The 26,985-nt window shown below is 36.0% G+C and overlaps 1 protein-coding gene across 2 annotated transcripts in view; it reads right to left on the bottom strand.

The window, feature by feature from the left end:
- Window positions 1-250: 250 nt before the first annotated feature.
- TNKS2 (tankyrase 2) overlaps window positions 251-26,985 on the bottom strand; it is a 66,593-nt gene continuing 39,858 nt past the window's right edge. Inside the window, exons 14-27 of one of the 2 annotated variants that reach the window (XM_069099219.1) lie at window positions 26,616-26,761; window positions 26,025-26,190; window positions 22,242-22,461; window positions 21,506-21,615; window positions 20,775-20,963; window positions 18,679-18,928; window positions 17,108-17,190; window positions 14,589-14,709; window positions 11,619-11,716; window positions 9,918-10,007; window positions 6,294-6,399; window positions 4,353-4,539; window positions 3,009-3,165; window positions 251-2,716 (exon numbers count right to left, since the gene is read on the bottom strand). In XM_069099219.1, the coding sequence (XP_068955320.1) occupies window positions 2,654-2,716; window positions 3,009-3,165; window positions 4,353-4,539; window positions 6,294-6,399; window positions 9,918-10,007; window positions 11,619-11,716; window positions 14,589-14,709; window positions 17,108-17,190; window positions 18,679-18,928; window positions 20,775-20,963; window positions 21,506-21,615; window positions 22,242-22,461; window positions 26,025-26,190; window positions 26,616-26,761 (1,986 nt within the window). In that variant the 3' untranslated portion in view covers window positions 251-2,653. The remainder of the gene's footprint in view (window positions 2,717-3,008; window positions 3,166-4,352; window positions 4,540-6,293; window positions 6,400-9,917; window positions 10,008-11,618; window positions 11,717-14,588; window positions 14,710-17,107; window positions 17,191-18,678; window positions 18,929-20,774; window positions 20,964-21,505; window positions 21,616-22,241; window positions 22,462-26,024; window positions 26,191-26,615; window positions 26,762-26,985) is intronic. The other variant, XM_069099221.1, reaches the window with a different exon arrangement.

Here is a 26,985-nt window from a genome sequence, read left to right as displayed (position 1 = left end):
TAAAACTTGGACTCAGTCAAAAAGCTGAACCCAAGGACTTAGAAGGCCATAAGTTCCCTGTCCCTGGACTAGGTCTCCAGGGTCCCTTCCAACTCTGTTCTACAGGCCCTTCCTAAGTTTTGGGAGGCATCATTTCTGTCTGATAGATTTAGAACTATGCTACATCACTCTGAAAGTATAGTTTAATGTAATCTTCATCCATTTTTTCAATGATTTGATACACTATACTATTCCAACAATTACTCAAAAATACCAGTGAACAAAATTGTTTATTTCATGTTAAATGGGGTACGGAATGTGAGACAGTACATGTAAAACACCTTAAGGATGAGTTAGGTAGCACTAACTGCACAAGAGGTTCAAATTCACCTCAGAAAGAGTCACCAAACAATGATAAAATTCCACCTTCAGAACATAAGGCATGTCATGCATAAACCTAAAACAAAAACTATTTGAAAAAAAGTTTCCATGCTAAAATACTGAACAAGATACAATTACTCATGGGAAATGACATATCATAATTAAGTAATATAACATTATTGTAAACCTGGCATGACAATCAATTCCAGAATCACTCAGGGTGAGTAATATGGGACAAATGTTGGCAGAAAAGGTACCTAAATATAAGCCTCTTTAACTCATCTCAATATACCTAATCAGAGAATTGAGAGGGATTGGTAGACAGATCTCTTTCTGATCCTGCAAGACTATACAAAATTGGCACACTTACTGGTATTCAAAAGAGTAATTTTAGGATATATCTGCAATTATTAGAGTGCCATCTAAAAATACTTCAAAATCACAACTTGCCTTCTTAAATAAATCCAATAATATCAAGCAATTAAAAAACACCCCAGATATATCTGGACTCCATTTTTCTTAGGAGAGTATCCATGATTTTCTATAACTATTTACAATAATTCACTGCAAACAATGAATTTAAAAATTAATATAGAACCAAGGTAAACTGGAACAGAGGGTACAAAATCAGAAATGCCCTCAAATAGCAAACACCTTTAATAGGCAAACTTTCTTTCTTGTTATCTGAGGGATAGAAAGATTTAAAAAAATGATTGAAGATGGGCACACGATGTAATGCAACACTTCTGTACCAAGATTCTTGAGCATGCTTCAACGGATAGATGACCCATCATTTCCTGCAATAGCTGCCAACATGAAGGAAGACCATGTTAACTCACGGTGTTCTACCTGGGCTTTACCCAACTAAGTCTGGTTCCAGTCAGGCAGCTGTTCTTCCTGGTGGAGCTATATGGGAAGCAGAAGTACCAGTTCCACTGCATTTATGACAGAAATGATAGCAGAAAACTGGGACTACTGTGGGGCCTATAAAGAATTTACTTGTTATGCATGTAGACTGCCATGACAATAATGGAGAGGCAGATAAAAAAAGATAATTAAAAAACACAGAACAAACAAAATATCAAAACTAAAAATCTAACGGCCCCCCCTAAGGTATGTATACTTTGTGGTCGTTTGCTATACTACCACACTGTATGTTTAGAGAACCCTGCTAGACTGTAAGGTCTATGCATGCAGAGACAATGTCTTACTTAGCTTTGTATCTCTCCTGGTGCCTAATAAAGTATTTTGTACATAACAGGCACTTATAGACAGCTGCTAAATGAATAAGGGGTTTCCAATGGACTCAAGGTATATAGAAAAGTTTGGGATTCACCCAGGGGAAAAAATCCTCCAGAAATTTACTATTTACAATAAAAGAAGAAATCTGTAACTATATAGACAGATTTTAGTCACTAAAAATTACGAGCAAGTTGCTCTATATTTCCACATGATATAAAAAAAATTTCTACCATGAAACCAAGGTTGCCCCTTTAGCAAACTGGTACCTATCTCAGCCATGGCTCTTTGGAATATGTGTTTGATATACTCAAGGTAACCATTAAACAAAAACCTCTCTAGGATATTTAGTAATTCCTTTAATTGGAAGGATTTTCAGAGTGTGCTGGATACTTCCATTATTAAAAAAACTGAATCTGGCAAATAAATCATCCCCAACTGACTGAAATGACTGTTAATAAACTCAGCTATCTTGCCAACAAAGCCTCTGGAATTGAGTGAAAAGTCTCTCTATTGTACAAGATCAAATACAGATGAGCAATACATTTGAAAAACACTTTGTACAAGGTTGCAATTCTGAAACAGTAGATTTATATTACAAAGCAATGTAAATAAATACAAGGCTAGTACAAAAGCTCTTATTTACAGTTTTACAAATGACATTGTATTCAGTGTAAATGTTGTGTTTGAAAGAACACAGTATTAGTAAGACAAGTTCCTGTTGAGGACATTACACAGTTTCTGCTAAATTCAATGCATAATGTAAAAAGGTTCAAGTTACCTGTTTATAATTTAGTACAGACAAACCCAGTTTTACCTGGAATGGCATCTGTTAAAGTGCTGAAAAACAGGAAGTATTTAGAAAATACTGTACATTATTAAAGCTTTATCAAGTCAGAATGTTAAACTTCATTCACATTTTTTTATACCACATCTGTGGCCCACAGAATTTTTCAGCAAAGAGTAAAACTGAGAGGTCACCAGCTGCTTAGATGTGTTCATACTCAGCATAGTTGTCTTCATAAAAAACAAATCAAACCAGCCCTTCACTTATCTATCCCTCAGCTATGGCTTCAGGCTTCACAATCTGGTAAGTAATCAAATACTCTGGATAAGCCTGAAAAAAGAGAAAGAGAAATATTTAACAATAAAACTTGTTTTTTTCCTCTATAGATCCAGATCTATTTATTAAGATTTCTGATGCTACTGGAGACATCACTGTCACAGGGACTAGGCAGCATAATACTCTACTTTGATGTGTTCACTAAATATAGACGTATACTGAATTTTATTGAAGTTCAGAAAATACCACATTCTTAAAAAATATGGTTTATCAATAAGACATAACAACAGACTTTAAGAAGTCCACTTCCTAAGTAATTTTTGAAGATATGATAAAGAATTGTTACCTGTTCTCCTCTGTAAATGACATATTCTGCTAATGCCAGGCCATTAACACTAGGCCGACCTGTAACTGAATGGTGTCCTGGAGGAGAATGAGCCATCTTCATTGCACTGAACTGCAGGAAAGATTTCCCCAATGTTACCCGGCAAAATAGTAATTGCCTGCGTTGGAAAGGAAAGAAGAAAAAATTCAAAAGAACAAGTCTTTTAGAAATAACTTGTACCTTCTACTTTTATAACATTTTGTGCTTGTCAAAGAACGTCTCTACCTATTATTTCATTTCAGTCTCAAGACAATTCTTGTTAGGTAGGCAGAGCATTAATGACAATCTTTCAAACACAGAGGGGAAATAGAATTTCTCCTCCCAAAATAATATGTCATTTTTCCTAGCTATATCTGCAGCAGTGAAAACAATTTAATAATTTTTCAGAGATGAAACTTGTCACCTCCTTTCTATTCCCGCAAAAGTCCAATTTATAGAACAGGGACAACTGGGGAGCTATTTTCCTTTTGCTTGGGGGTGGGGGGTCTTGATAACAAACCAATCTCTTCTCCTGCTCTGGTATAAACTGCAGATCCTCTGACCCAAGCCCTAGGTTTGAGAACACTCCACTTAGGCTTTCCACCTGGGATCCTGCTAACTATTACTTAATCCTTCATAAATTCTATTTGAAAAATCATAACCACTCAGCTACTTCAGGAATTCAAGTACCAAATTCTGAAAGCACATATTAATCATTCAAGTTGCACAAAACAGAATGGATGGAGGTACAGTAGAAAGAATAGTGGGTTTGGAGTCAGAGGTCCTGGCTATGAGATGTGTATGATCTTGGGTGAATTGCTTATTCCAAACCTTACAGTGTCTTCATTTGTAAAATAACAAGTTCAAAACTTGATTTATTTCTAAGGTCCTTTTTCTAGCTTTAAAATTCTATGATCCTATAAATGATGGCTCTTTCCTCCTTCTGGGACTGTTTTGCCTGTTTATTTTGCTATGCAAAATTTCTATTATTTTTTGTAGCCTATTGGATTGCTAGAATTTTTTCTTCTAGCAAGGTACCTAATACATGCTTATTTTTTTTTTAAAGGAGAAAAACAGCTTCTAAACTGATCTAAGTCAATGGGGGGGAAGTGGGGGTGGCACTGCAGATAAGTTCTCAAGGTGTCTTTTTTATGGTTATCTAAATTTCTCCCCCTATTAAATGGCTTTCTACTAAGCAAAACGCATCTATGTTATTCAAGACACTCGTAATCTGGAAAGCCTTCTCTATATACCATGAAATGATGGTAATCCTTTTCTTTGGAATAAAAACAGAACCAAGCACATGGGTGTAAATAAATGACTTACCTGTGGCAAATGTAACAAGATCTATCTTTGTGAACTGGGCAGCCGGTACCACCTCCAATTCCATACACATACTGATTGCTTTTGGAAGAGTTCTCAGCAAAGTAAATACCAGCTCCAAACATTCCACCTATATAGGCATGCCTTTCATCAAAACCTTTATGAATAATTGCATTCACAAATGGAGAACCTAAAATAAAGATGTTTGATATGGATAAGGCACAGTCACAAGTCTAATTCATCTCTCCAACATTACTGAATCCAATCAATCTTTTCGGTGACTCCATGGACTTACTGGCAAAAACAAGCAATACATAGTAATTTTTCTTATGCCTCAATCTTTTTTTATTCTGTTTCTCTTAGCATGTTCCATCTCAGATCCAAAGTCTAACTATAAATGTGATATATTTTCTTAGAATCCTGAATGCCACCTTTTCCCTCCTGCAGCCTCACATGTGCCTCATAGAGCCAATCAGGGCAGGCCCTAAGCCAAAGGGGAAGTAGGTAGTTAAGTCCTGGATCACGGCCAGCAAGTAGGGTGACTGGGTGGGCAGGACTACAGCAGCTGCACAGCTAATCGATTCATCAACAAACTGTGTCTATAATCATATGGAGAGGTAAAGAGAATGCTGTGGATTCCATTTTATAGAATTACTGATGAACAGAATCAGCCATTTATTTGAACTGGTATGGGAAAACCAAGACCATGTGTACATTTTTCTGTATCACTCATTATAATCAGTAAACCAAATCAATAAATATTTATTCTGCTTGAGTTCTGTGCTAGGTGCTGTGCCTAGTCACCACTACTATATAAACAGGACTCTGGGTTTTGGCAATTGAATGCCATTTAGATTTCAGTTTCTTTGCTCATTTGTGGAGCTCTGCAGCATTTTGAACCCTAGATCTATGTTCCTTCTCTATTTAGGGCAGTATTATAAAAGCTGTGTTTTATATACGTACTGTAAAATCTCACAACTTTTGGAAATTATTCCTGGCCAAATTAAGGAAGCCAGTAGTTATACTACTTTCTCTCTCTTTTTATACCCAAGTTTTGGCCCCAATAGGTTCAAAGGCAGACCTCTAAGGTTCCATAAAATACTAAAATTTATATGTAATACTTAACATGATTGATCTAAAATGGAAAGGCCAAGTAAAGCATATGTGTTTCTAAAAGACTGAAAAAAGAGTCAATGGGGTGGCTAGGTGGCACAGTGAGTAAAGCGCCAGCCCCGGAGTCAGGAGGACCTGAGTTCGGTTCCAGTCTGACACTTAACACCCACACAAAAAAACTAGCGTGTAACCTTGGGCAAGTGACTGAACCCCAATTGCCCTCCAAAAGGCAAAAAAAAAAAGCAAGAGTTAATTGAGCTTGTGCCATCAATTCAAGGAAGGATAACTGTAGAAAGCCTCCACACACAAAACTTCCCCTTCAGTTAAACCCCTATAATTTAGTTTGGAACTTTTCAATTTGAACTTGAGAAGGATGCAGGTATTTTCCTACTTCTTCCTTTTAACTGAGTCAGTGAATTAACTGAATTATATTGTCACTTTGTAAAAGATTCTAATAAAATCTGCTGAACTGGAAAAATAAAACAGAAATAGCCTAGAAGACTGTCATCAACTGCATTTATTCTATTTTGGGATTCATCCTTGGTCCATTACAAAGGACACATCTGAATAAGTCCAACGTTAATTATTAGATCAGTACGAAATTTATTCAAAGCTAATATTAGAAACTATTTGCATCCTTGAAAAACAAATTCTACAATCAAAGAGCATGAAAATGAATGCAATTTAAAAATTAATACTGCTAAAATTGAATTTACATCAAGAATAGAAAGAAATAAGTTATCTTTTAAAACAGATGGCTTATCTAGCCATGCAATTTTCTCAGAATGAACAGCAGAGAATAAAGTTATTCAAACTGCTTGGGAATCTTACCATGAAACAGCATTCTTTCATTTGCATGGTTATGATTTTCTTCAGAAACCTCTTTCCTTCGGTGAGTATATCTTTCCCAGAGTTTTTTGTTACAAACTTTCTGAATCTGCAAAAATTAAACCAGAATTCAAACCTCTAGTTTGGTATTATAGCTATCTTATTGTTCATCTTGGCCAAACATTTCCAAATTTTTTAATTAGAAGAAAGGCAAAAATGATTTTTCTCCTAACAAAATATTTCATTTATTTGGGTCAAATTAAAAATACTTCAAGTCACAAAAATTACACATACTGCAAAACTTTGGAACCTAAGCACTGTAGAGGAAAACAAAGATTTTAAAAACTAAAGTCCAAACTTTAGTAAAGAAAAAAAATTATATTAATAATTAACATTTATAGATCACTTTCAGTTTGCAAAATAATTTAAATATTTTAATTTAATCCTCACAAAGGAGCTGTGCATTGCTCAATTGTATGTGAGGAAAATGGCTCTGAGGTTGTGACCTGCCTATGACCAACAAGTTATTAGAAGTGGGATATGACTACAGATCTCTTGAATTCGAAGTTTAACAATTTCCCTGCCGTAAATACACAAATTTGGCTACTATACTCACAAGATAAACTGATTCTAGTTTACAGCTTTTTCCCTGAGAAATATAACAAAAGTACTAATGTATATGTATATAATATATACAACACTATTAAAGGTGCTTAGTATTATACCCTCTTTATGACCTAAAAGCCTAGCTGAGACTTTTATCAAAAATGTCTTAAGTCTCCTTTAAGAACAGTTAAAAGTCATTACTCAAAGAAGAAGGACTCCTTCCCACCAAGACCCCTAAACATTCTTCTGTCTGGCTAAGCAGCTGAAAGGAACCAATGTGAACATTACCAGCTGTGTTCTCAAGACTTAGCAGTCCTAGAGCAAGATATTTTCCCCACTGCTTTTCTGAGTGTGCTATAGCCCCCTGCTGGTCTTAAGGTGCTGGATGAAATTCAGAAGCCAAGAAGGTGATGTGGAAAGAAGCACAAGGCATGTGCTGGTATAAATAGGTAGTTTTAATTAAACTACCCAAGATGTCACTATGGACCTCAAAGAGCACAAATCATGGGCATGAAGATAAAGAATGATTTTTCTGAAGGACCACAATGACTGAAAACACTAAAATAAAAAAAATTTCTATTATTTGTAGCGCACTATGTTACAATCCACCTCCCAACAAACTTGCTTGTATATAAAACTTTATTTTATAGTGAACTTTCCTTATAATCATTTTGTGAAGTACTATAAACTTTATTATGCCCAACTTAATTCTAGTGCCTTCCCTCTGTTATTTTCTATTTTTCTTGTATAGGCCATTTGTACATATTTGTTTATGGTCTCCTCTATTAGAGTGTGAGTTCCTTATGGGCAGGGTCTGTATTTTGCTTCTTGTATTGCCAAGGCTTAGTGCAGTGCCTAGTACAATATTAGGGGTTTAATAAATGTTTATTGACGGAAGAAACAGACCCAGAGAGGTTAAGACTTGTACAGGGTTACAAGGCTGTAATCTAGGCAAACTGGCCACTTTAAGCACTAACATACCTTTTATCCAGCCACTTCACTTGCCTAGAACAAACATACTTTCCCCTTACCCTCACCTTAAGACGTAGCTCAAGCACCGTTTTCTGCATGATCTCTTTCTTGACTCTCCCAATTGCCAGGGTCCTCTTCCCTAAACTATGTTGGATTTAATTATTCTGTACACATCTGTATTTCTTAACTTTATAGCTGTTACATATTTATATACTTAGAGCTCTATCTCACTTCTTTATAGTGATAGCATATGATACTTTAAATAGGAAGTAGTAAACAAACTGACTCATTTCACAAGAAAGTAAAGGTAAAAACATTCAACGAATTTAACCACAAGCTTCTAGATAAATTAATGAGTTGTTAAGGAAAGGCAGGAATGCTTGCAGTTCATTCCTAATCTTATGAGGAAACATCCCTGTATAAAAATATTAAGTTGGATGGGCCCCAAGTAAACAATTTGTATTCTTAGGCGAAAGGTGATTACATCTAAGAGACTATGAAAATATTAATTTTAACTGAAAATTCTACAGTGCTTTGAAATTTACAAAGCTCTTTATGTCTATTTCAGGACAACTCTGTGAAAAAGGGCTACAAGTATTAATAACATCATTTAAAGAAGAATAAACACAAGGTGGCTTAGGTGGCACAGTGAATAGAGCACTGACCCTGGAGTCAGGTGGACCTGAGTTCAAATCCGACCTCAGATGCTTAACACAAAACTAGCTGTGTGACCTTGGGCAAGTCATTTAACCCCAATTGCCCTACTCTCCCCCCTCTGAAAAAGGAAAAAAAAAAGCAAAAAAGAGTAAAAGAGTAAACCACCTCAGAGATATTAGGTACCTTGTCTAGTCAACACAGCTAGCAAGTGTCAGGTGATATCTGGACTCAGGTCTGGTCAGCACTCATCTACTACACCAATTGTCTCCCCAATTTTTTTGATCCTGAATTCCATCAACTTTTTTTGACTACACTTCCCAATATGTATACATATTTATAATTATATAAATGCATCAACATACTAATAATTTTGTACTTTGTAGAAACTAAATTGAAGATTGAAAGTCATTGTAATAGTCCAGGCAAGAAAGATGTGATGAGGGTAAAGACCTGAACTGGGGTGATGAGTGTTAGGTGAAAGAAGAGGTGAGTGATGTCATGAATGTTGAAAAGACAAGTTCTAGGGGTGGCCAGGTAGCACAGCGAGTAAGAGCACCGGCTCCAGTGTTGAGAGAAGACCTGGAGATCGAATCCCAGGCTCAGACACTTAGCACCCACCCAGAAACACCTGGCCGTGTAACCTTGAGCAAGTTACTTAACCCCAATTGCTTAGGGGCGGCCAGGTGGCTCAGCGAGTAAGAGCACTGGCTCCAGTGTCGGGATGACCTGGATCAAATCCGGGCTCAGATACTCAGCACCACACCCAGAAATAATAACTGGCCGTGTAACCTTGAGCAAGTTACTTAACCCCAACTGCTTAAAAAAAAAAAAAAAGACAAGTTCTACCAATTGACTGGACAAATAAGATTAGGAAAAGTGAGGAGGTGAGGATCTCCTAAACCGGCAGGTAGTTTTTTTGGGAAAGATAATGCAATGAGATCTGTGATACAATCACCACCTATCCACACTTGCTTGTTCTGGGCCACTCATTCTGTCCCCCTACAAATAAGAAATGGGCTGTGGTGGTGACGTGGGGGCTCTCACTGGCTACTACTCTAGAGTGTACCACTGACCAAAGACATGAGTTGATTTGGGGGGCAGGATTTGTGGGTGTGAGGGGAGGGGGCTGGAACTTTACCTGCACAACTGCTGCAGGTGCCTGAGTCACTTCAGCCCCAGGCTTATTTTCAGGCACAACTGGAGGGAAGGGGGAGAGCAAGGGGATGGTGTAGCCGTGTTGGAGTTAAGCCTGGGATTAACTACTGTGGAGGGGTTAGGGTGTGACACCCTCCCACCTTATGGACTGATGAAACACCCTGGAATTATACCAAAGTTCTCATTTCAGAGACCACTGAAACATTTAACTATCATAGTTAATTAAAAAAAAAATACCTTAAGAATATTATATCTATTAAAGATTCCACCAGCATGACCTCCATCTCTGTGTTCTCGGACTGTACTCTGCATCTGAAGAAACCACAACTTCAAGATCAACGTAAATTATTAAAATTATTTGTCTAGTACTTTACAATTTATAAAATAGTTCTTTCATAACTACCTTGTGAAATAGGTAGCACAGATATTATTATTCCTTTTTACAAATCAGAAAAAAACTTCAAGGGTTTAAATAAGAGACTTCTTCATAGTTAAATCAAAGTAAAGAAAAATCTCACACCTGATTCTACAAATACAATGCATGAATCATTTTTATCCATCTTCAGAAGATAAAACCTTATGAGAACCAATTTTAGAAATATTCCCAAGACAGTCTGCTTTTTAGGTGAGAATCAGGATGTAAAGGTAGATTTAGTAACAGCATCATTTGTGACATAAACTAAACAAACAGTAAATGACTTCTCTGCTCCAATTCCTTCTACTTTTATAAGGAGGTTAGTCAAAGATTTCATTTAGTTATGCTCTAGAAAGTTATTTCTAGGGCCACTGTCTAGTCACAGCCATTGGAAGGCAGTGTTGCTGAATAAACTTTTCTTGGATTGGAGGCTCTGCTGTTCCCTTCCTACTCTATCCTGCCACCTCCAACCAGACAATCTATTCTTTAACAAAATTCCACACTGATTTTACTCAGTTACAGCACTAACCTCTGTTAATAAAACGAAGGTATGAATTATGAATATATCTAAAATGTTGATTTTTAAGCCTATACAGCTAGTAATTGTAAAGTTAATAGGATATAAGATCTTCCCCACCCATTCATAGGCTTCAGGTGGAGCCCATTAAAGGAATTTTGCTTGTAAGAAGGCTTTCATACCTTTTGCTAATTTCTAATCAGACATTGCCATGAGGGCTGTGATGCCCTCTGGTATTAAAAAAGGTATACATACTCTGAGGTTAGCATTTTGCTTTAGGGCTCATTCACTGGAAGAGTGTTTTTGTGATTTGACCAGATACTCTGGGTAGCTGTTAAGGAGCCCCCTGGCTTTGAAAAACTCACTCAGATACTGGTGCTTCTCTCACTGGTAACTATGTATGTATTGCCTTGGTCAGACAGTTGGATCTGTCTGTTGATCTGTACTAATTTCCCAGACAGTTAGAAGCCCTGTCTGTTGGTCTTTACTTCTCTGCTTGTATTTTCTCTGAAGTTCAGGGTGCTGACTTTTTCCTGAACTAGTGAGTATAATTAAAAAAAGACTGTTGAGGGGCAGCCAGGTGGCTCAGTGAGTAAGAGCACTGGCTCCAGTGTTGGGATGACCTGGGGTTCAAATCCGGGCTCAGATACTTAGCACCACACCCAGAAATAACTGGCTGTGTAACCTTGAGCAAGTTACTTAACCCCTATTGATTAAAAAAAAAAAAAAGACTGTTGAACCCTTAAACAGCTATCTTTCCTAGTAAAGTAGATCTAAAAACCTGTGCTAGCCACCATCCTAGGTATGCCAGTGTGGGCAACACTACAGTAATATACTGGGAAATGTGACTTGTACCTTTACTATAAGTTATATCTGATAATTTGGAATTCTTCAGAAAGTTAACAGAATATTAAATTCTGTAGAGGCTGTGAATAGAAAATTTTAACAGAGCCAGCCTTGAATATTGCCTATCCTTTTCAAACACTCAAGGTATGTAAAATCATACCTCTTCTTCCACAGACTGAAATTCTTTATCTTCAGGAGACAGATCTATGAGAATTGTCCCACTACCGGAAGTATTCAGAGTCAAGTATGGGTTGAGACCTACAAAAAATATTTTAAAATTATAAAACACTTTTCAAAAAACAATTTCATCATCTGTAACCAAAAATAATTACTTGCATTCAGATGTAACAAGTATAAAAACAGATTTAATTGATTCTTGTTGGCGGAATGTGTTGGCTTTGAAGATGGGTAAAAGCTCAATAGGTATATTCACAGAAGAAACAAGACACAGAAGTTATAGAACTGAACAAGATGATTTGTGGTATGAATTCAATAATAAGCACTGGACAAAAGAGTTGTGTGATTTGGGTTTTAACTTAAGTTCTACCACCTATGTCTATGTGAAGTTGGGTGTAAGACTGTTAACTATTCCAGGCCTCAATTTCCTCAACTCTAAAATGAGGGGACTGTGAACTAGATGATCTCAAGTTTCCATTTAGCTCTTTAAAATGTCTATGACTCTAGGCAGCTACAAACTGACTATCAATCATTAATTCATTGCTTTTGCTTTAAAAAAATCACTAGAAATAATACGGGGATATATAGTGTGGCACATAAGGCTAAGTAAAAATTTACTTCCTTTTACATTCTGCTTTAATTGTATATTTACATTATGTCCAATTTTATCACTTTAAAAAAGATATAGAGGAGCTAAGGAGAGACAAATATAAGAGGAATATAAAAGTAGTTCCCTTCAGAAAATACAGAGATTACATAGGCCAGAGGTGACTGATAGATGACTTAGTATTTTTGAAGTTGTTCAGTAATTTTTCATGTCTACTTAATGTGGCACAAGAAGACATAGCTTATGGTAGGAGATGGTTTAACTGAACACAGAGCTTTTCGGTATCAGGGTAATAAAATAGAAAAGACAATTTGACTAAGACTAGGATCACCATCCTGGAGATTTCAAGATATTAGAGACAGCTAATGTGGCACAGTAGATAAAATGTTAGGCTTGGAGTCAAAAACAAGTTTAATCCTGCCTTAGTTATTTACTAGCTCTGTGATCCTGGATAACTCAACCTCTCAAAGACTATTTCTTCATCTGTAAAAAGACACCTCATAAGGTTGTTGTAAGGATCAAATGGGAATGTAATGCAAAGTGCTTTGTAAATTTTACAGGGTCCAATAAATGCTGCCTTATTGTTATTATTGTTATTTAGGAGAAACAGAGACAGTAATTTGTTCTTAGTTGGTTTAGACATTCATTTGTTTAAAGGTAAATAATGAACCTCTATTGGGCTTCCTTATTGACTTTATCATGCCTCACTTGATTACTTTCCTTTCTTCTGGGAAGCGAAATTTGGCTGTTGGTGGTGGAGAACACCTCTAGTTGACTGGCACGTGGACCTGCCTTTCATCTTAGCACCTCATTTCTTTCCTCTTTGGGAATGTTCACATGCCAAGTGCCCAGTGTTTTTTTTTTTTTGTCTTTTGCTACTCAAAAGCTCCATTCTACCTCAGAATACTATTTCTTACACACATACCCACCCTCTTTAGTTCTCTTCCTCCTTTCCTTTTTACCTCCAGTTTCTGTCCAGTTACATCAAGAAAATCTTCCTTCCCCTGTCTTCCTTCCATTTGAGAGACCAAAATAAAATAAAGTAAAAATAAAAGGAGATAACCATGGCTGAATGGTGCTAGTGAGAAAAAGGAAAGCCAAAAGTTTTAAAGTGAAATTAGGCCTAAAGAATCAGGGCCATCAATCCCTTCCTCAAACCTGAAAGTACCTCAAAAATTCCATTTAGAACCCCCACAAAGGCATTTAATTTCTTATGCTCCTCTAGTGAACCCTCTTTTTCCCTTTGGAGCACCTAGAATTCTAGGCAAATAAAATAATTAATTTATTTTTTGGGGTTTAATTAACAGAAGTACTCAAAAACACTATTTTCTATGTTATTTTACATTACAAATATACAGCATTTCAGCTACAAAATGAATTAAATAGGCTTTTGTGAGCCAGTCTAAGAACCTAGATACCATCTGTAGCATTTATGATAAAATATGTTCAAAGTTTAAACACCTTAAAATCATAGGCTTTTTAGCACTGGTAGGGATTTTGGGGAAATCATTTAGACTAGTCTCATCATTTTAGAGCAAAGGAAAGTAGGGGCAGACAGATAATTACATTGACTAATAATAGTCAGCATTTCTATAGCACTTGAGATTGGTCAAGCACTTCATATATATTATGTCATTTAGTTTTGTGAAGGAGATGCTATTATTATCTTCATTTTACAGATGAGGAAACAGGCAGAGACAGATTAAGTGACTTGCCTAGAATCATACTACTGGCTAAATGTCTGAAGCAGGATTTGAATTTGGGTCTTCCTCACTCCAAATCCAGCTGTGTCACCTAGGTGCTTTCTCAGCTTGTCCATGATAACACAGTAGCACAACGGGGACAGGAAGGTTCTCAGGAAGATCAGAGTTCAAATCCAATCTCAGTTGGCTTTCTCATCTATAAAATGGGAGAATAGCAACTACTTCACAGGACTGCTAAGAAGATCAAATAACTAGTCAAAACTGTAGCTAAGAATTAAAGTACTGGTGACCAATGGTTGTCTAGCTCTTTATTTAGAAAGTTTATTCTTATACTGAACTTAAATCTGCCTTTTGATACCTTCTATGCATTGTTCCCAGTTTGTCTTCTGGAATCAAGGGGAATTCTTTTTCCACAGAGAGACCTTTCAAACCTCTGAAGACAGTCATCAGGTTCCTCCTTAGAGTGTGTTTTCTTCAGGGCAAACATTCCCAGATCTCAATTCCTAGGAACTGGGCTTTTGCCATAATGACCTGCTGCCTTTCCAGAAAACGAACTTTTGGAACACAAATATTTTTAAAGCTGGAAAATGTCTATAACCAGATACCAAGGTAATGAGAACAATTATTTTAAAAGAAATGGTACCTTGTTGTCCAGAGATAAGTCTTTCAACTCCTTTGATGATTTTATGCCTATGCCCATAAGCATTGATCCCAATCTCCTTTAGCTCCTTATGTCCCATTTCAACTAAAATATCCAATGTGATCTTGTTAAAAAACAAAACAAAAAATAACATTTAGTTAAGAATGGAAATACATTTGATGGTATGTCATTATAAAGAATATTTAGCGGTGGCTAGGTGGTGCAGTGAATAGAGCACTGGCCCTGGAGTCAGGAGGACCCAAATTCAAATCTGACCTCAGACATTTAACACTCACTAGCTGTGTGACCTTGGGCAAGTCACTTAACCCCAATTGCCCTGCCTTCCCCCCTCCAAAAAAAAAAAAGAATATTTAGACACAAATATAGTCATTCTGAAATAGTTTCAATAATTCAGAAATGGAAATGAACTAATATTCATAAACGGGTATTGATTGTGAAGAGTGAAGACTAATTAAACAACTGAGGAATGAAATCCCTAACATCTAAAATTAATTTAAGAATAAGAACTTAAATCAGAATCAAATAGCAAAACCAAAAAGTGTTTTCAACTCATTGTGAGAAGTTAGAATTAAGCATACTATTTTAACAGGGACTAAAACTTGGAAACCTAGAAATGACCAACTCTACTGTTTATATTGCATTTCTCTTGGATTGAATTGCATCCCTTTAGTTCAAACCTTAAATACAACTGTGACTTGGTCTTCCTTATTCTAATCTCTTCATTCTGGTGGCAAGAGTAATTTTCACAAAGGAACACTGAAAACCAGAGTTTTCCCAGTTGGAAGAGATCTTACCAATCATCTAATTTAACCCTCTTGGTTTGAAAGATAATGAAACAGAAATCTGAAGAGATGAGATGATGTGACTGAGATCATACAGACAGGAAATGCAAGAGCTGAGATGTGAATTTAGGTTGTCTAATTTCAAATCCAGCTTTGAGGAAGCAAAACATCCCTCTGACCAAAAGGACTATTTACCCACCTAGTCATTATTGTTAGAAACTTCTTTAAGGAAATAAGGATATAGGGAAAGGGATGTAAAGTTGGGGGAAAAAGGGAGAATGACATGGAGAAAAGGAATCAGAAAGAGATTAGAGATCTGCTTTAGGCCTCAGTTTCTATTCTAGATTTGTTCCTGACAAGTATCTGTAAAGTACTTCACATAGTGGTTAGAAGGACTGGAATTTTTTTTTTTAAATTTTACTTTATTTTATTTTTTTTAAGCAATCGGGGGGTAAGTAACTTGCTCAAGGTTACACAGCCAGTTATTTCTGGGTGTGGTGCTGAGTGTCTGAGCCCAGGATTCGGATCTCCAGGTCATCCCAACATTGGAGCCGGTGCTCTTACTCACTGAGCCACCTGGCCGCCCCCAGACTGGAATTCTTTTAGGGGAACTCCAGGTGGAATCCAAACGGCTTCATCCCCTGTCCCTTGCTTCTTTCACATCTCCATGATCAAATTTAGATATTTAAGTGGTTTTAATACATTGCTGTATCACATCCCTTCACCTACTAAAGAACCTATCTTACTGCTCTTTACCTACCCCTAAATCAAGTAAGCACACAAATACAAATTACGATGATTCCTTTACAAAGTCTAAGTCGCTCTGCTTGGCTTTTAAAATCCTCAGTAATCTTGGCCTATAATCTGACAATGGGACAGTGGAAAGAGCACTGGATTTGAGGACCTGGGTTTCAATTCTAGCTCTGCTATTTACTCTATTGACAGGTAACATCATCTCTCTGGGTTTCAAAACAGGAGGTCTGGATTAGATTAGACAATTTGAGGTTCCTTCCAACTCCAAATTCACTAGGGAAATAATGTTCCTCTAACCCATTCCCCCCCACAAACTAATTATCACCTCCTTTGCTTTTGAGGATCCTTTGATCAAAAACCCTTTTTCTCTGCTCAATAAATCCCCATCCTGTGAGGCTCAATTGAAGGCTTGCCTCTTCCAAGGAGCTTTTCCCTGAACACTACAGACTAAATTGACCTTTTCCTTCTCTGAATTTCTGTAATATAATTTTACACTTACATATTCTTTTCCAATTGTTAGTGTGTTAGTTCTATCTCCCTAAGGCAGGGAATTTGTTGTATACTTCTTTCACATCCCTCATAGCACCTAGTATAGAGTTGCACAGAACAGATGCTCAATAAATACCTAATTGGTTACAACAAAATTGAACAAATGGCAAATCCAAGAATATCTTTAAAAACTAAATTAAAGCTCCATAAGAGATGACTCATTCAATTTTAAAACACGTAAAATAGTATTAAGGAAATAATCCATACTCCAACAAAAGGATTGAAAACCCTAAAATCAGAGAAAGTAGAAACTGTGAGAACAAAAACTGTTAGCAGCAAATGTGCTGTTTTCTTCGCAAAGCAGATATAATATTCTTCCACAGATTAACTCAAGTGACAAAATCATTTAGGGAAAAAAAAAACTAGTACAAAAATGCAATACTACACCAAACCTGACTATAAAATACAGCTACTTACCTGTTCTCTCTCAAATATATCGATTAAATGTTCAAGTCCAAGATTTCTTACAAACTGATTGATACTAAAATCTACTCCTGGAACTGGAAAAGAAAAAAACAGCATTTTGCAATCTGCATATTTTTTTATTTCATAGCATTTAATTATTTTCACAAGATCAATCTAGGTATTAGAAAGAACACTGAGAAAAATACTTAATAATCACTTAGGTGTACAATATTGATTTGCATTGCTTCTTAATGGCAAAAAAAAGGGTGCTAAGATTTCAAAATCCTTAAAAATAAGTTTTAATGAAAGAAGCTTCGTGATTAAAAAAATATCTTTTAGCTACACACTCTAAAAAGAGTAGTTTTGCCTTACGGTATTCATTTTTATGTTTTCTACACTGAATTCTAAATGTATTCTTAAGTTTTATTTAATCATATGTACAAACTATTCTTTTGAATACCATTAGATATTTTAGAAAATATGTGAACTAAAAATATCACACTATAGGGCCAGTATAGGCTATCAATGACATGATCTGACTAGTTAAAAATTTCCAAGTGACTTACAGAAGAAATTCACAACTGTACTGGATCCAGTTGTCCCCCTATCCCTCCAATTTACCTCTAGATTGTAATGTGCTAGCATAGGTAGAAACCATTGCCTTTGCTCATCTAGAAAGTGCTAGATTTCGTGTCAGGAAGACTGAATGTGATTCTGTCTCAGACAATTAAAAGATACATGATCTTGGATAAATTACTTAATCCGTCAGCCCTCAGTTTCCTTACCTGTAAAGTGGGGATAACAATAGCACTTACTTTACAAGGATTACCCTGAGGATTATTTGAATTACATATTAAATGTTTTTCAAATCTTAAAGTACTATATAATTGCTAGCTATTATTATGATTAGTCATAGATAATCTGAACACTATGGAGCTAGGGAATGAATGGGGAGCGGGGAAGAGGAGGAGGGGAGTGCTTTGTCTTACCAGTTGAAGGAGTGGGGAGTTCATATACTTTTTGTTCACAAGCTTGGCTTTCTTTAGAGTCAAAATTGCCTGGGGTGGGGGTAGGCGTGGGGGGTGTTTCAGGAGACTGTGTTACTGTATCCTATACTAGCCCCATACTATGTTATATTAAGTAGCTCCTATATTTTAAAAAATGTCTAACAATACTGAAACTAAGGTTAAATAAAACTCAAGTATATATTTAGAACTTGGGAGCTTAAAGCATAAAAATTAGTGCCCTGTTTTTAAATGGAGACAACCATAATGTAAAATTTTTACGCTTCTGTAATAGTACATGGAAGATGACTATTAACTGGCAAAATTATCCGACTAACAAGTGTTGCTCACCTTCAGAAAGAAAATACTTAAAAAACATTACTGAAATGATAGTGTCTAGCTTATCGATTTTTGCTTGGAAGGAGGGTATATAAAAAAATGACAATTCATTCATCATAACTAAAAACTAAAAAAAAAAAAAAAAAGCAAGAGTTCAATGTTCTGATGGCTGAATTAGGTACTGATTTATGCACTTCCAGTTTGACACATTTTTCCGGCACTCATGCAAAATTTTCTCACCTTCCTTTTTTTCCAGACCTGAAGCACCCTCTGTTCCACCTGAATTAACAACTGAAGAGAGTTCAGAAAAACTACCAGATAAATTGTCAAGACTACTGGCTGCAGAGAGGGTGGATGGACTGGAGGGAACTGACAGAGCATCTGATGTAGTTCCTGTGCTTCTCAGACCATTGATGACTTGTGGTTTATAACAACATGGCAAGGCAGAAGGTGGCATGGCTGCTGTCAAAAGAGCACTAACATCGTCTGCCTAGGGGTCAAAACAGAAAATTACAGACATGGACAGTCATCTCTTAAAAATATGCAGTCACAAAAATACCCTAGAAATAGACATATACTTTTAAAAAAGGCTAGTTCATAACATTTAAAAAATGAAGGCAAAAAAGTCAACATTCAGGGAAAACAAATAGGCTCCAGAAAAGTAAAAGATAAATCTGTCAAATGTTGCTCATTATGACTAAAATCTTCACTTCTACTACCAATGAAGTATGAGGAGAATGGCACAAAAAAAGATCAAGGAAAGGCTGATCTAATTGTATAGGCATTGTATCAATGCAACGTCTTCAACCTATACTTAGTTTAACCAAACTGAATGACAATAACATTTTCAGGAAAATGTTCAATGCAATATTATCATGTTTGTCTCTGGAAGTAATGCAGTTTTTTAGGTAAAGAACATTCTTTTGTAGAGAAAATATATTTAGCTGGCCAAACGTCCTCAAATCTGGAAGTATAATAATTCCAATAAAAAAAATCTGTATTTTCTTCCTTTTCAAAATTCAATTAAAACATTAAGTTGCTGATTATTATCTCTTATTAGATAAAGAGATCTAGTTGTTACTGATTATGTTACAATGGCTACTCATTTTTCTCCTCTGAGTTCCTATGGCTCAAGTAGTCCATGCCACACAATTTATCATTTAGTTAATACAGATAGCAATTTCTGACTTACAAAAACAGTTTTCCAAATATTGCTTTTAAGGAGATTGTTTGGAATTTAGAACTCATTTTCCTATCGAAGCATTCATAAATTTTCAATTGTCCACAGAAACATATTTAATTCCTAATTTGGCTATATATAGCATTAAAACTACTACAGTTGTCATTATTTCCAGGGGAAAATGTACCCCAAGTACCAGCTAGATTTTCTAATCTTTGCTCTAAATGGGGAAGGAACTTCATCAGGGTAATTGGGAGTTGGGAAGAAGGGCAAATAACATCAACTTTGGTGGAAGCTCTTCTTGGGGTAGGTGACAAAGGCTCCATTAGAGGAAAAAGGGAGCAGAAAATTCCTGCGGTGGCAAAGGGATGGGAAATGGAAGGAAAGATAGAAGGGAAATTCACCTCGAGAAGTAGTAGCCAAGAAGAAAGACAAATGAGTGGGACTCATTTTATATATGTTTTGTCTTGTTTTCACAAATATACAGTAAACTGTTGTGCTCCTTGAGGGCAGGGACCTACTTTTTCTTTATCTAAAAAAAAGAATGTGGCATAGTACCAGGCACAGGGTAACTATTCAGTAAAAACTTACCTGATTGAACATACCTACTAGTTTTTTTTTAACAATTAAAAAAATTTATTTTTCCCAATTACACTTTTGTAAAAACAGTTTTAAACATTTGCTATTTTTTAAAAAAGTTTTAAGTTCCAAATTCTATCCCTCCCTACTGTGATATAGGTTAGACATGCAATAATGAAAAACATTTCCATATTTGTCATTCTGTGCAGGAAAATGCAAATAAGAAGTGGAGGATAGTATGTTTCAGTCATACATACTAGCTTTTATCAATTAGTTTTTAATATCTGGAAAATAAAAACTTAACACTGAATTGATTTAAGATTTAGCCCATGTCGGAATCTGCTGAATCCTAAACCAGGATTAAGATCTTTCCTAAAGTCCTTGTTGCAATAGTCACTTGCTGTGTGGAAGTCATTTAATTTCTCTGAGTCTCAGTTTCAAAAGAGATAATGTAATTGCATGACTTTCCTCAGGTTTTTGGCAGAGAAATGTTTTCTAACCCTCAAAGCATTCTGTAAACATACATTATTCTTAGAAACCCAGCTGATGTCAGGAATAGAAAGAATCCATGACTTACAGTAACCAAGTCCAATGGGGTTTGTCCTTCTTGGTTTTTCAGTGTAGGGTCAGCTCCATGCGCCAACAACAAGGCACAAAGTTGGGTTCTTCCCTTCTGGGCTGCTTCGTGCAGAGGGGTGAAAGCCCATTTATCCGTGGCGTTTACACAAGCATTATACTTGATAAGTAATGCTGCTACATCAACATGCTATGAATGAAAATATATGTGGCATTTGAGATAGTTTCTCCTATCACACTAGCTTCTCAAGAAACTACAGTTGTATGTTATCTTTATTTCTTAAATGTACTCTGAAAATTTTAAAAAGGGATGTACTCTTTTTTAACACTACAATTCAGTAGTCATCATAATAATAAATTTTGGTAACCTAAGGAAACCAGAATTATGTTGCTTCAATCATTTCCTAATTTTGTGCAAGGACAGCTGTTGAATATAAGAGATTTAGGCTGCACCTAATTATTCATACTATTCTACTGAAGGAGTTCAATATAATTTGAATTTAAGAACTCAAGAGTCATACAAGTTAGTAATCTATTGTAGCCCAGTCTCTATGACCTCTATAGGTTCTCTGAGCTATTACAGCAAGGTAGTTTAAAAAAAAAGGGAGGGAGGGGGGAAAGAGAAGATGATGCCAAGGCAGACCTAGGAAAAAAGTTTACCAGTAGACTACTATACTACCCCTTATTTTAAAGGTCCCACAGATTTTTTTTAGGTGTCAAAGGACAGCTTACCCCATATGATGCTGCATTATGTAATGGAATTAGACCACCTTTGTCCTGGGCATTCACATCAGCTCCATGTTGCAATAGATATTCTGCAACTTCTAAATTGTTGTAACCAGCTAATATAGAAAAAGAAGGGGGAAAAGTTACATAAAAAAGTCAAATGAAGATATACTTCAATTTATAAAACAGACACATAAATGAAAAACTATGTATAAAAAGATTTCATACTGAAAATACCATTCTATATAGTGCCAGAAATTGCTGACAGCCAAAAATATTTGAGAAGAGAGAAAATGTATTTCATTGGTAAAATACAGTGAGAGCATTATAAACAAAACACCTCAAACTTCCTTCTAATGTTCCATTAGTTGTATCTTACAACCTTCCAGACCTCTTTAACATAGTTTAAATCACATATTTAGAGATGGAAAAGGACTTCAGAAGTCATCTACTCCAACACTCATTTTTACAGATGAGAACACAGATCCAGAAATGTTAAGTGATTTGCCCAGGGTCATACAGGTCCTGTGACCCCCAAACTACTGCACTATTCTGTTGAGAAAGTGATAGTGAAAATATAATACTGTATACATAAAGGTATGCAGTTAAAAAAATAGACTTGGAATATAAAAGCTTTAAGTAGATTAATGTTAATCAATCTCCTGTGAGACTTAGGTCCCAATTTATCCCAAAAGATCCTTACCTGTCACCATAAGGAATCTGGGAAATCTCATTCACTTACCTGCTAAATGTAATGGGGTTGAATGTCGGCCCTGAGTATCCCGGCAATTTACATTATCAGGTGAGGATAACTTCTTTACTCTGGCTAAGCAGCCCTTCTTGGCTGCATCTAGCAAAGCTGCATCTCCCCTAAGAAGATCCTGGATATCTGTATCTCCATCTTTAACAAGGTCCAAGGGAGTATTTCCATCTCGATTTTTCTTTGTAGGATCTGCTCCATGCTAAGCACATGAAAATCAGAAAGGTATGAAATCTGTGATTTTGTTAGTAGAAAAAATCAAGTAATTATGCCAAAGAAAAGTATCTTGCTTGTCCCCTGAATATTTACTTTTCAGGTTAATTTTATTTTTACTGTTTAATTTACATGAAAAAATAAGAATTAGAAACCAAATCAAATCTGCAGATTGTTTTTGAAGACAATGATTAATATTTATAAACACACTCTGAAAACTACCATTAGTTGTTCATTAAGAATTACGTATGAACTTGATGCTGTATTTTGGATGCAAGTTTAATGCCAGTTATAGACTGGGTGAGACCTAAATCAGGGCAAGGGCTACTCCACGCTACGAAAATTGCAGACCAATGAAGTAAAGTATATAAATATATTAATAGTACTTCTAGATAATTCTAAGGCTAAAAAAAGCCTTAGGAAAAAAATTTAAAGTCACAGTGAGCCATTAACTCTGTATATGTGAATAAAGCTAAATTATAAAACTGACTCTTTGGCTATAATGAGGTTGAAGGAGAAATGTCGATAGGCTGATTTAGGATGACAGACTGTGTTAGCTTCTTAAAAATTATAACCACTCACCCCAGAAGGTGCAGTAGAAAGCACACTGGATTTGGAGTCAAAATGCCTGAGCTTCAGATTCTAGCTGTTTTCCTTACTCTCTATGGTGAACTCAGACAAGTCCCCTAAACTCTGGTCTTTAGTTTCATTTATAGGATGAGAAGATTGGAGGGAAGGACCTCTAATGCTCCCTTCTGGCTCTGAATCCTATAAGTAATTCAAAGGATGAACTATTCTGTATGACTCTAAAATTAATGATTCAAAGGAAGTAAAAATTTCTTATAGAATTATAGGATTTAGAGATGGAAGAGGCAGTAGAGATCATTTAGTCCAATGATTCCAAACATTTTTGACTATGAACATCATTTAATTAAAAAAAAAGTCACAAGAAGATTCAATAGTATCAGACCTTAAACTATATTGTAAAGTAAGAGCATTGTTGAAGTATAAAATGGATAATTCTGATTATTTTAAATTAAAATTTTCCTGTATTTGAATAAGACCTATGCAGGTGTAGTGGCAACCACACTGGCATACCCAGGATGGCTGCTAGCATAGGTTTTTAGATCTGATTTACTAGAAAGATAGCTGTTTAAGGAGTCAACAATCTTTTTAAAAATTATACTCATTAGAGTTCAGGGGAAAAGAGTCAGCACCCTGAACTTCAGAGAACATACAAAAGAAGAAAATACAAGCAGAAAAATAAAGACCAACAGACAGGGTTTCTAACTGTCTGGGAAATTAATACAGATCAACAGACAGCTCCAACTGTCTGACCAAGACAATACATACATAGTTACCAGAGAGAGAAGAACCAACATCTGGGTTTTTTCAAAGCCAGGGGCTCCTTAATGGCTACCCAGTCTCATCTGGTCAAATCACAAAAACATTCTTCCAATGAGTGAGTCCTAAAGCAAAATGGTAACCTCGGAGTATACATACCTTTTTTTAAAGCCAGAGGGCATCACAACCCTCATGACTCAGTGTCTCATTAGAAATTAACAAAAGGTGTGAAAACCTTACAAGCAAATTTCCTTTAATGGGCTTCACCTGAGGCCTATTAATGGGTGGGGAAGATCTTATATCACATATTAACCTTATAGCAGCCAAGAAGAGAAGGAATGCAGAAAATTGGGGAAAAAACTTTCATAGATAATCTCTCAGAATATGATTGGGTTGGAATATTGCTGTGTAGGAAATAAGCTGGTGGGTTTAGAAAAAGATGGAAAGACTTGGACTTATGAAGGAAGATGCTATCCACCTTCACAGAAACAGATGACAAGTAGAAATAAGCACAGTGTTCTTATGTATATGTGTATAGATAGCTATATGTATGTACATATGTGTATGTGTGTATATATATGGAGGGAGAGAGATCTACACTTAACTGTAGGCTTCTTTGGGGAGGTGGGGAAAAAATAAAGTAAAAAGTGCACAGCAGAGAACAAAAGAAGAGCTGGCAGCTTTGAAAACAATATGAAGAATTTATCATATGGAAATGGAAATTTATTTATATTGAATCCTCTCTCATATTCTGCTGTATACATGGCAATGCTTTTCTTTTCTTATTTTGTATTTGTTTAAAATAAACTTTAAAACTTACAAAAAATGTCATGTGATTTCACTAAGGAACTAGTATTTGTTGATTTTTCAACAATTTCCTTTGAAAGATAAGGAAACTGGGGTCCATGGTAGTGGTGGTGGTACTAGTAGTAACTCATAATTTTATATTATTTCAAGGCTTGCAAAACTTTTCTCCCATAAGAACTCTGTGAGAAAGTTAGTTAAAATATTATTCCCATTTTACAGAAAAAGAAATGGAAGTTTAAGAGATTAAAATGTCCACCATCACATAGTTAGCAAGGAATAGTATACGGATTCGAACCCAGTATGGGGAATTTGACATAGTATGTCTGCCTAGGAAGAATTGGATAATGAAGTTGGCTTTTTCTTAGGCAGTTTGAGTTTATTGTTGCTACTGGAAATATCATAGGCTTATAAGATCATGAGAGTGTAGAGAAAGGGGAAAGGAAAAAGCATTTATATAGTACCTAATATGTGGCAGGCACTGCGCTAACACTTTTACAAATGTTATCTCATTTAATCCTCATTGACAACCCTGGGAGGTAGGTGCTATTACCTATCCCCATTTTACAAGAGGAAACTAAGGCAATCAATGGTTAAATGACTTGCTGTAGCAGCAAGCACCCTGGCATCCCTAGGGTGGCTGCTCACACAGGTTCTTGGATCTGCTTTGATAAAGGAAAGCAACTCAAAATGGGTTAACAAGCTTACTTTAATCAGTCAGACACATATCGTTTACCTTGTTCAGGGGAAAAGGTCAGCACCCCATACTTCAAAGTATACAGGCAGAATTATCAAGACAGAAACAGATCAAGTAGACAGATTTCCAAACTGTCCAACCATTACATCCATACCCAGCCAACATCTGGGTTTCCACATCTGGGTTTTTCAAAGCCGGGGGTCCCTGGACAACAGCTTCCCAGAATCCATATCAAATCACAGAACACTTCTCAAACTGAGCCCCCAAAACAAAGCTACACATCAGGGCTTATATAGCCTTCTCCTGGCTCAGAGAATTAACAACCTTTTGGACCCACTGGCCAATCAAAAAGTATCTACTGAAAAACAAGCCTCCCACCCCAGGCTCCAGGTGCACTTTAGCTTAGGGGCAGGGAAGATCTTTAAATTTGCATTTCCATTACACTTGCCCAGAGTCACAAAGCTACTATGTGTATGAGGTCAAATTTGAACTCGGGTCGGCGAACTCGGGTCGCCCCAATTCTAGGCCCATATCTCTATCCACTTTGCCACAGGAACTCTGGGATTATTTAGTCTCATCTCCTTGTTTGACAGATGAGGAGAAAAGGGGCCCTGAGTAGTGAAGTGCCTTATCCAAAGTCATATCATATCATTAAACATGATTCATAAATTACATGAATCATATACAATTTAAATACTTGACTATACCTGTAGAAGAAGTTTACAAATCTCATATTTTCCTTTTGCTGCAGCTTCATGTAGAGGTGTGAATTTCCACAAATCAGCTACATTAACCACTGCTCCATGTTTAACAAGTAATTCTGCAACTTCATAATGTCCATAAGAACATGCATTGTGCAAAGGCACAAGGCCACTGGAAAAAAATTAAAGTCAGGGTAAAAGATGGTTAGTTTTCAAGGTTTTTTTCCCCAAGTAATTTGTTTAGAAAGTTTCTGACATAAAGTTAGGTATAGACAGCATTTCACAGCAACCTTAATTCTATTACTAGTATTAAAACAAAGTATCAGATATCTATCCTTATGGAGAAAAAAAATTTCTAACATAAAACAAATAAAGCAGTGTTACCCATCTTGCTTTCCTTCACTATTTAAAAAACCTATAATGCTCTGCAAATATGCCTTTATAAATGCGAGGAAGTAGTCTAACTGATAGTGAACTCCATTCATACCAAGAGACAAAGTTCTTGGAAAAGAAAAGAGCCAGACAATTCTCATGAAACAATTTCTACTAAATTGAGGGGATAAAAAGGAAAACCAGGTTATGCTATATGCTCTTTACCCTTTATCTTTAGCATGCACATCAGCTCCATGCTGTAGCAGGTATTCAACCACAGACACTCTGTTGTATCCTGCTGCAAAATGAAGTGGTGTAGACTGTCGCCCTTCAATGTCTCGGCAGTTGACGCTCTGAGCAGTGCACAGTTTCTGTAGGATGTACCAAAAATGTTAGTCAGCATATTTTCTGAGGAAAATAAGCAATGATTTTCCTTGTTGCCTTACTAATCTGTGAAATATTCAACTAAGTTTTTGATGACTCTGCTTTATTCTTACTTTTATCATTATTTCCTCTTCAGTACCCAAATGCTTTTTAACAAAACCCTTATCTTCAAATACCAGGATTTATTAAAACTTAATACATTACAGAATTA

The sequence above is a fragment of the Petaurus breviceps genome, unplaced genomic scaffold (genome assembly GCF_028583685.1).
Source record: "Petaurus breviceps papuanus isolate PSGF00001 unplaced genomic scaffold, PetGlider_PUasm1.0 37, whole genome shotgun sequence".
Taxonomy (NCBI): domain Eukaryota; kingdom Metazoa; phylum Chordata; class Mammalia; order Diprotodontia; family Petauridae; genus Petaurus; species Petaurus breviceps.
The sequence above is the reverse complement of the archived record's forward strand: the minus strand, read 5'-3'. Positions and strand labels throughout refer to the sequence as shown.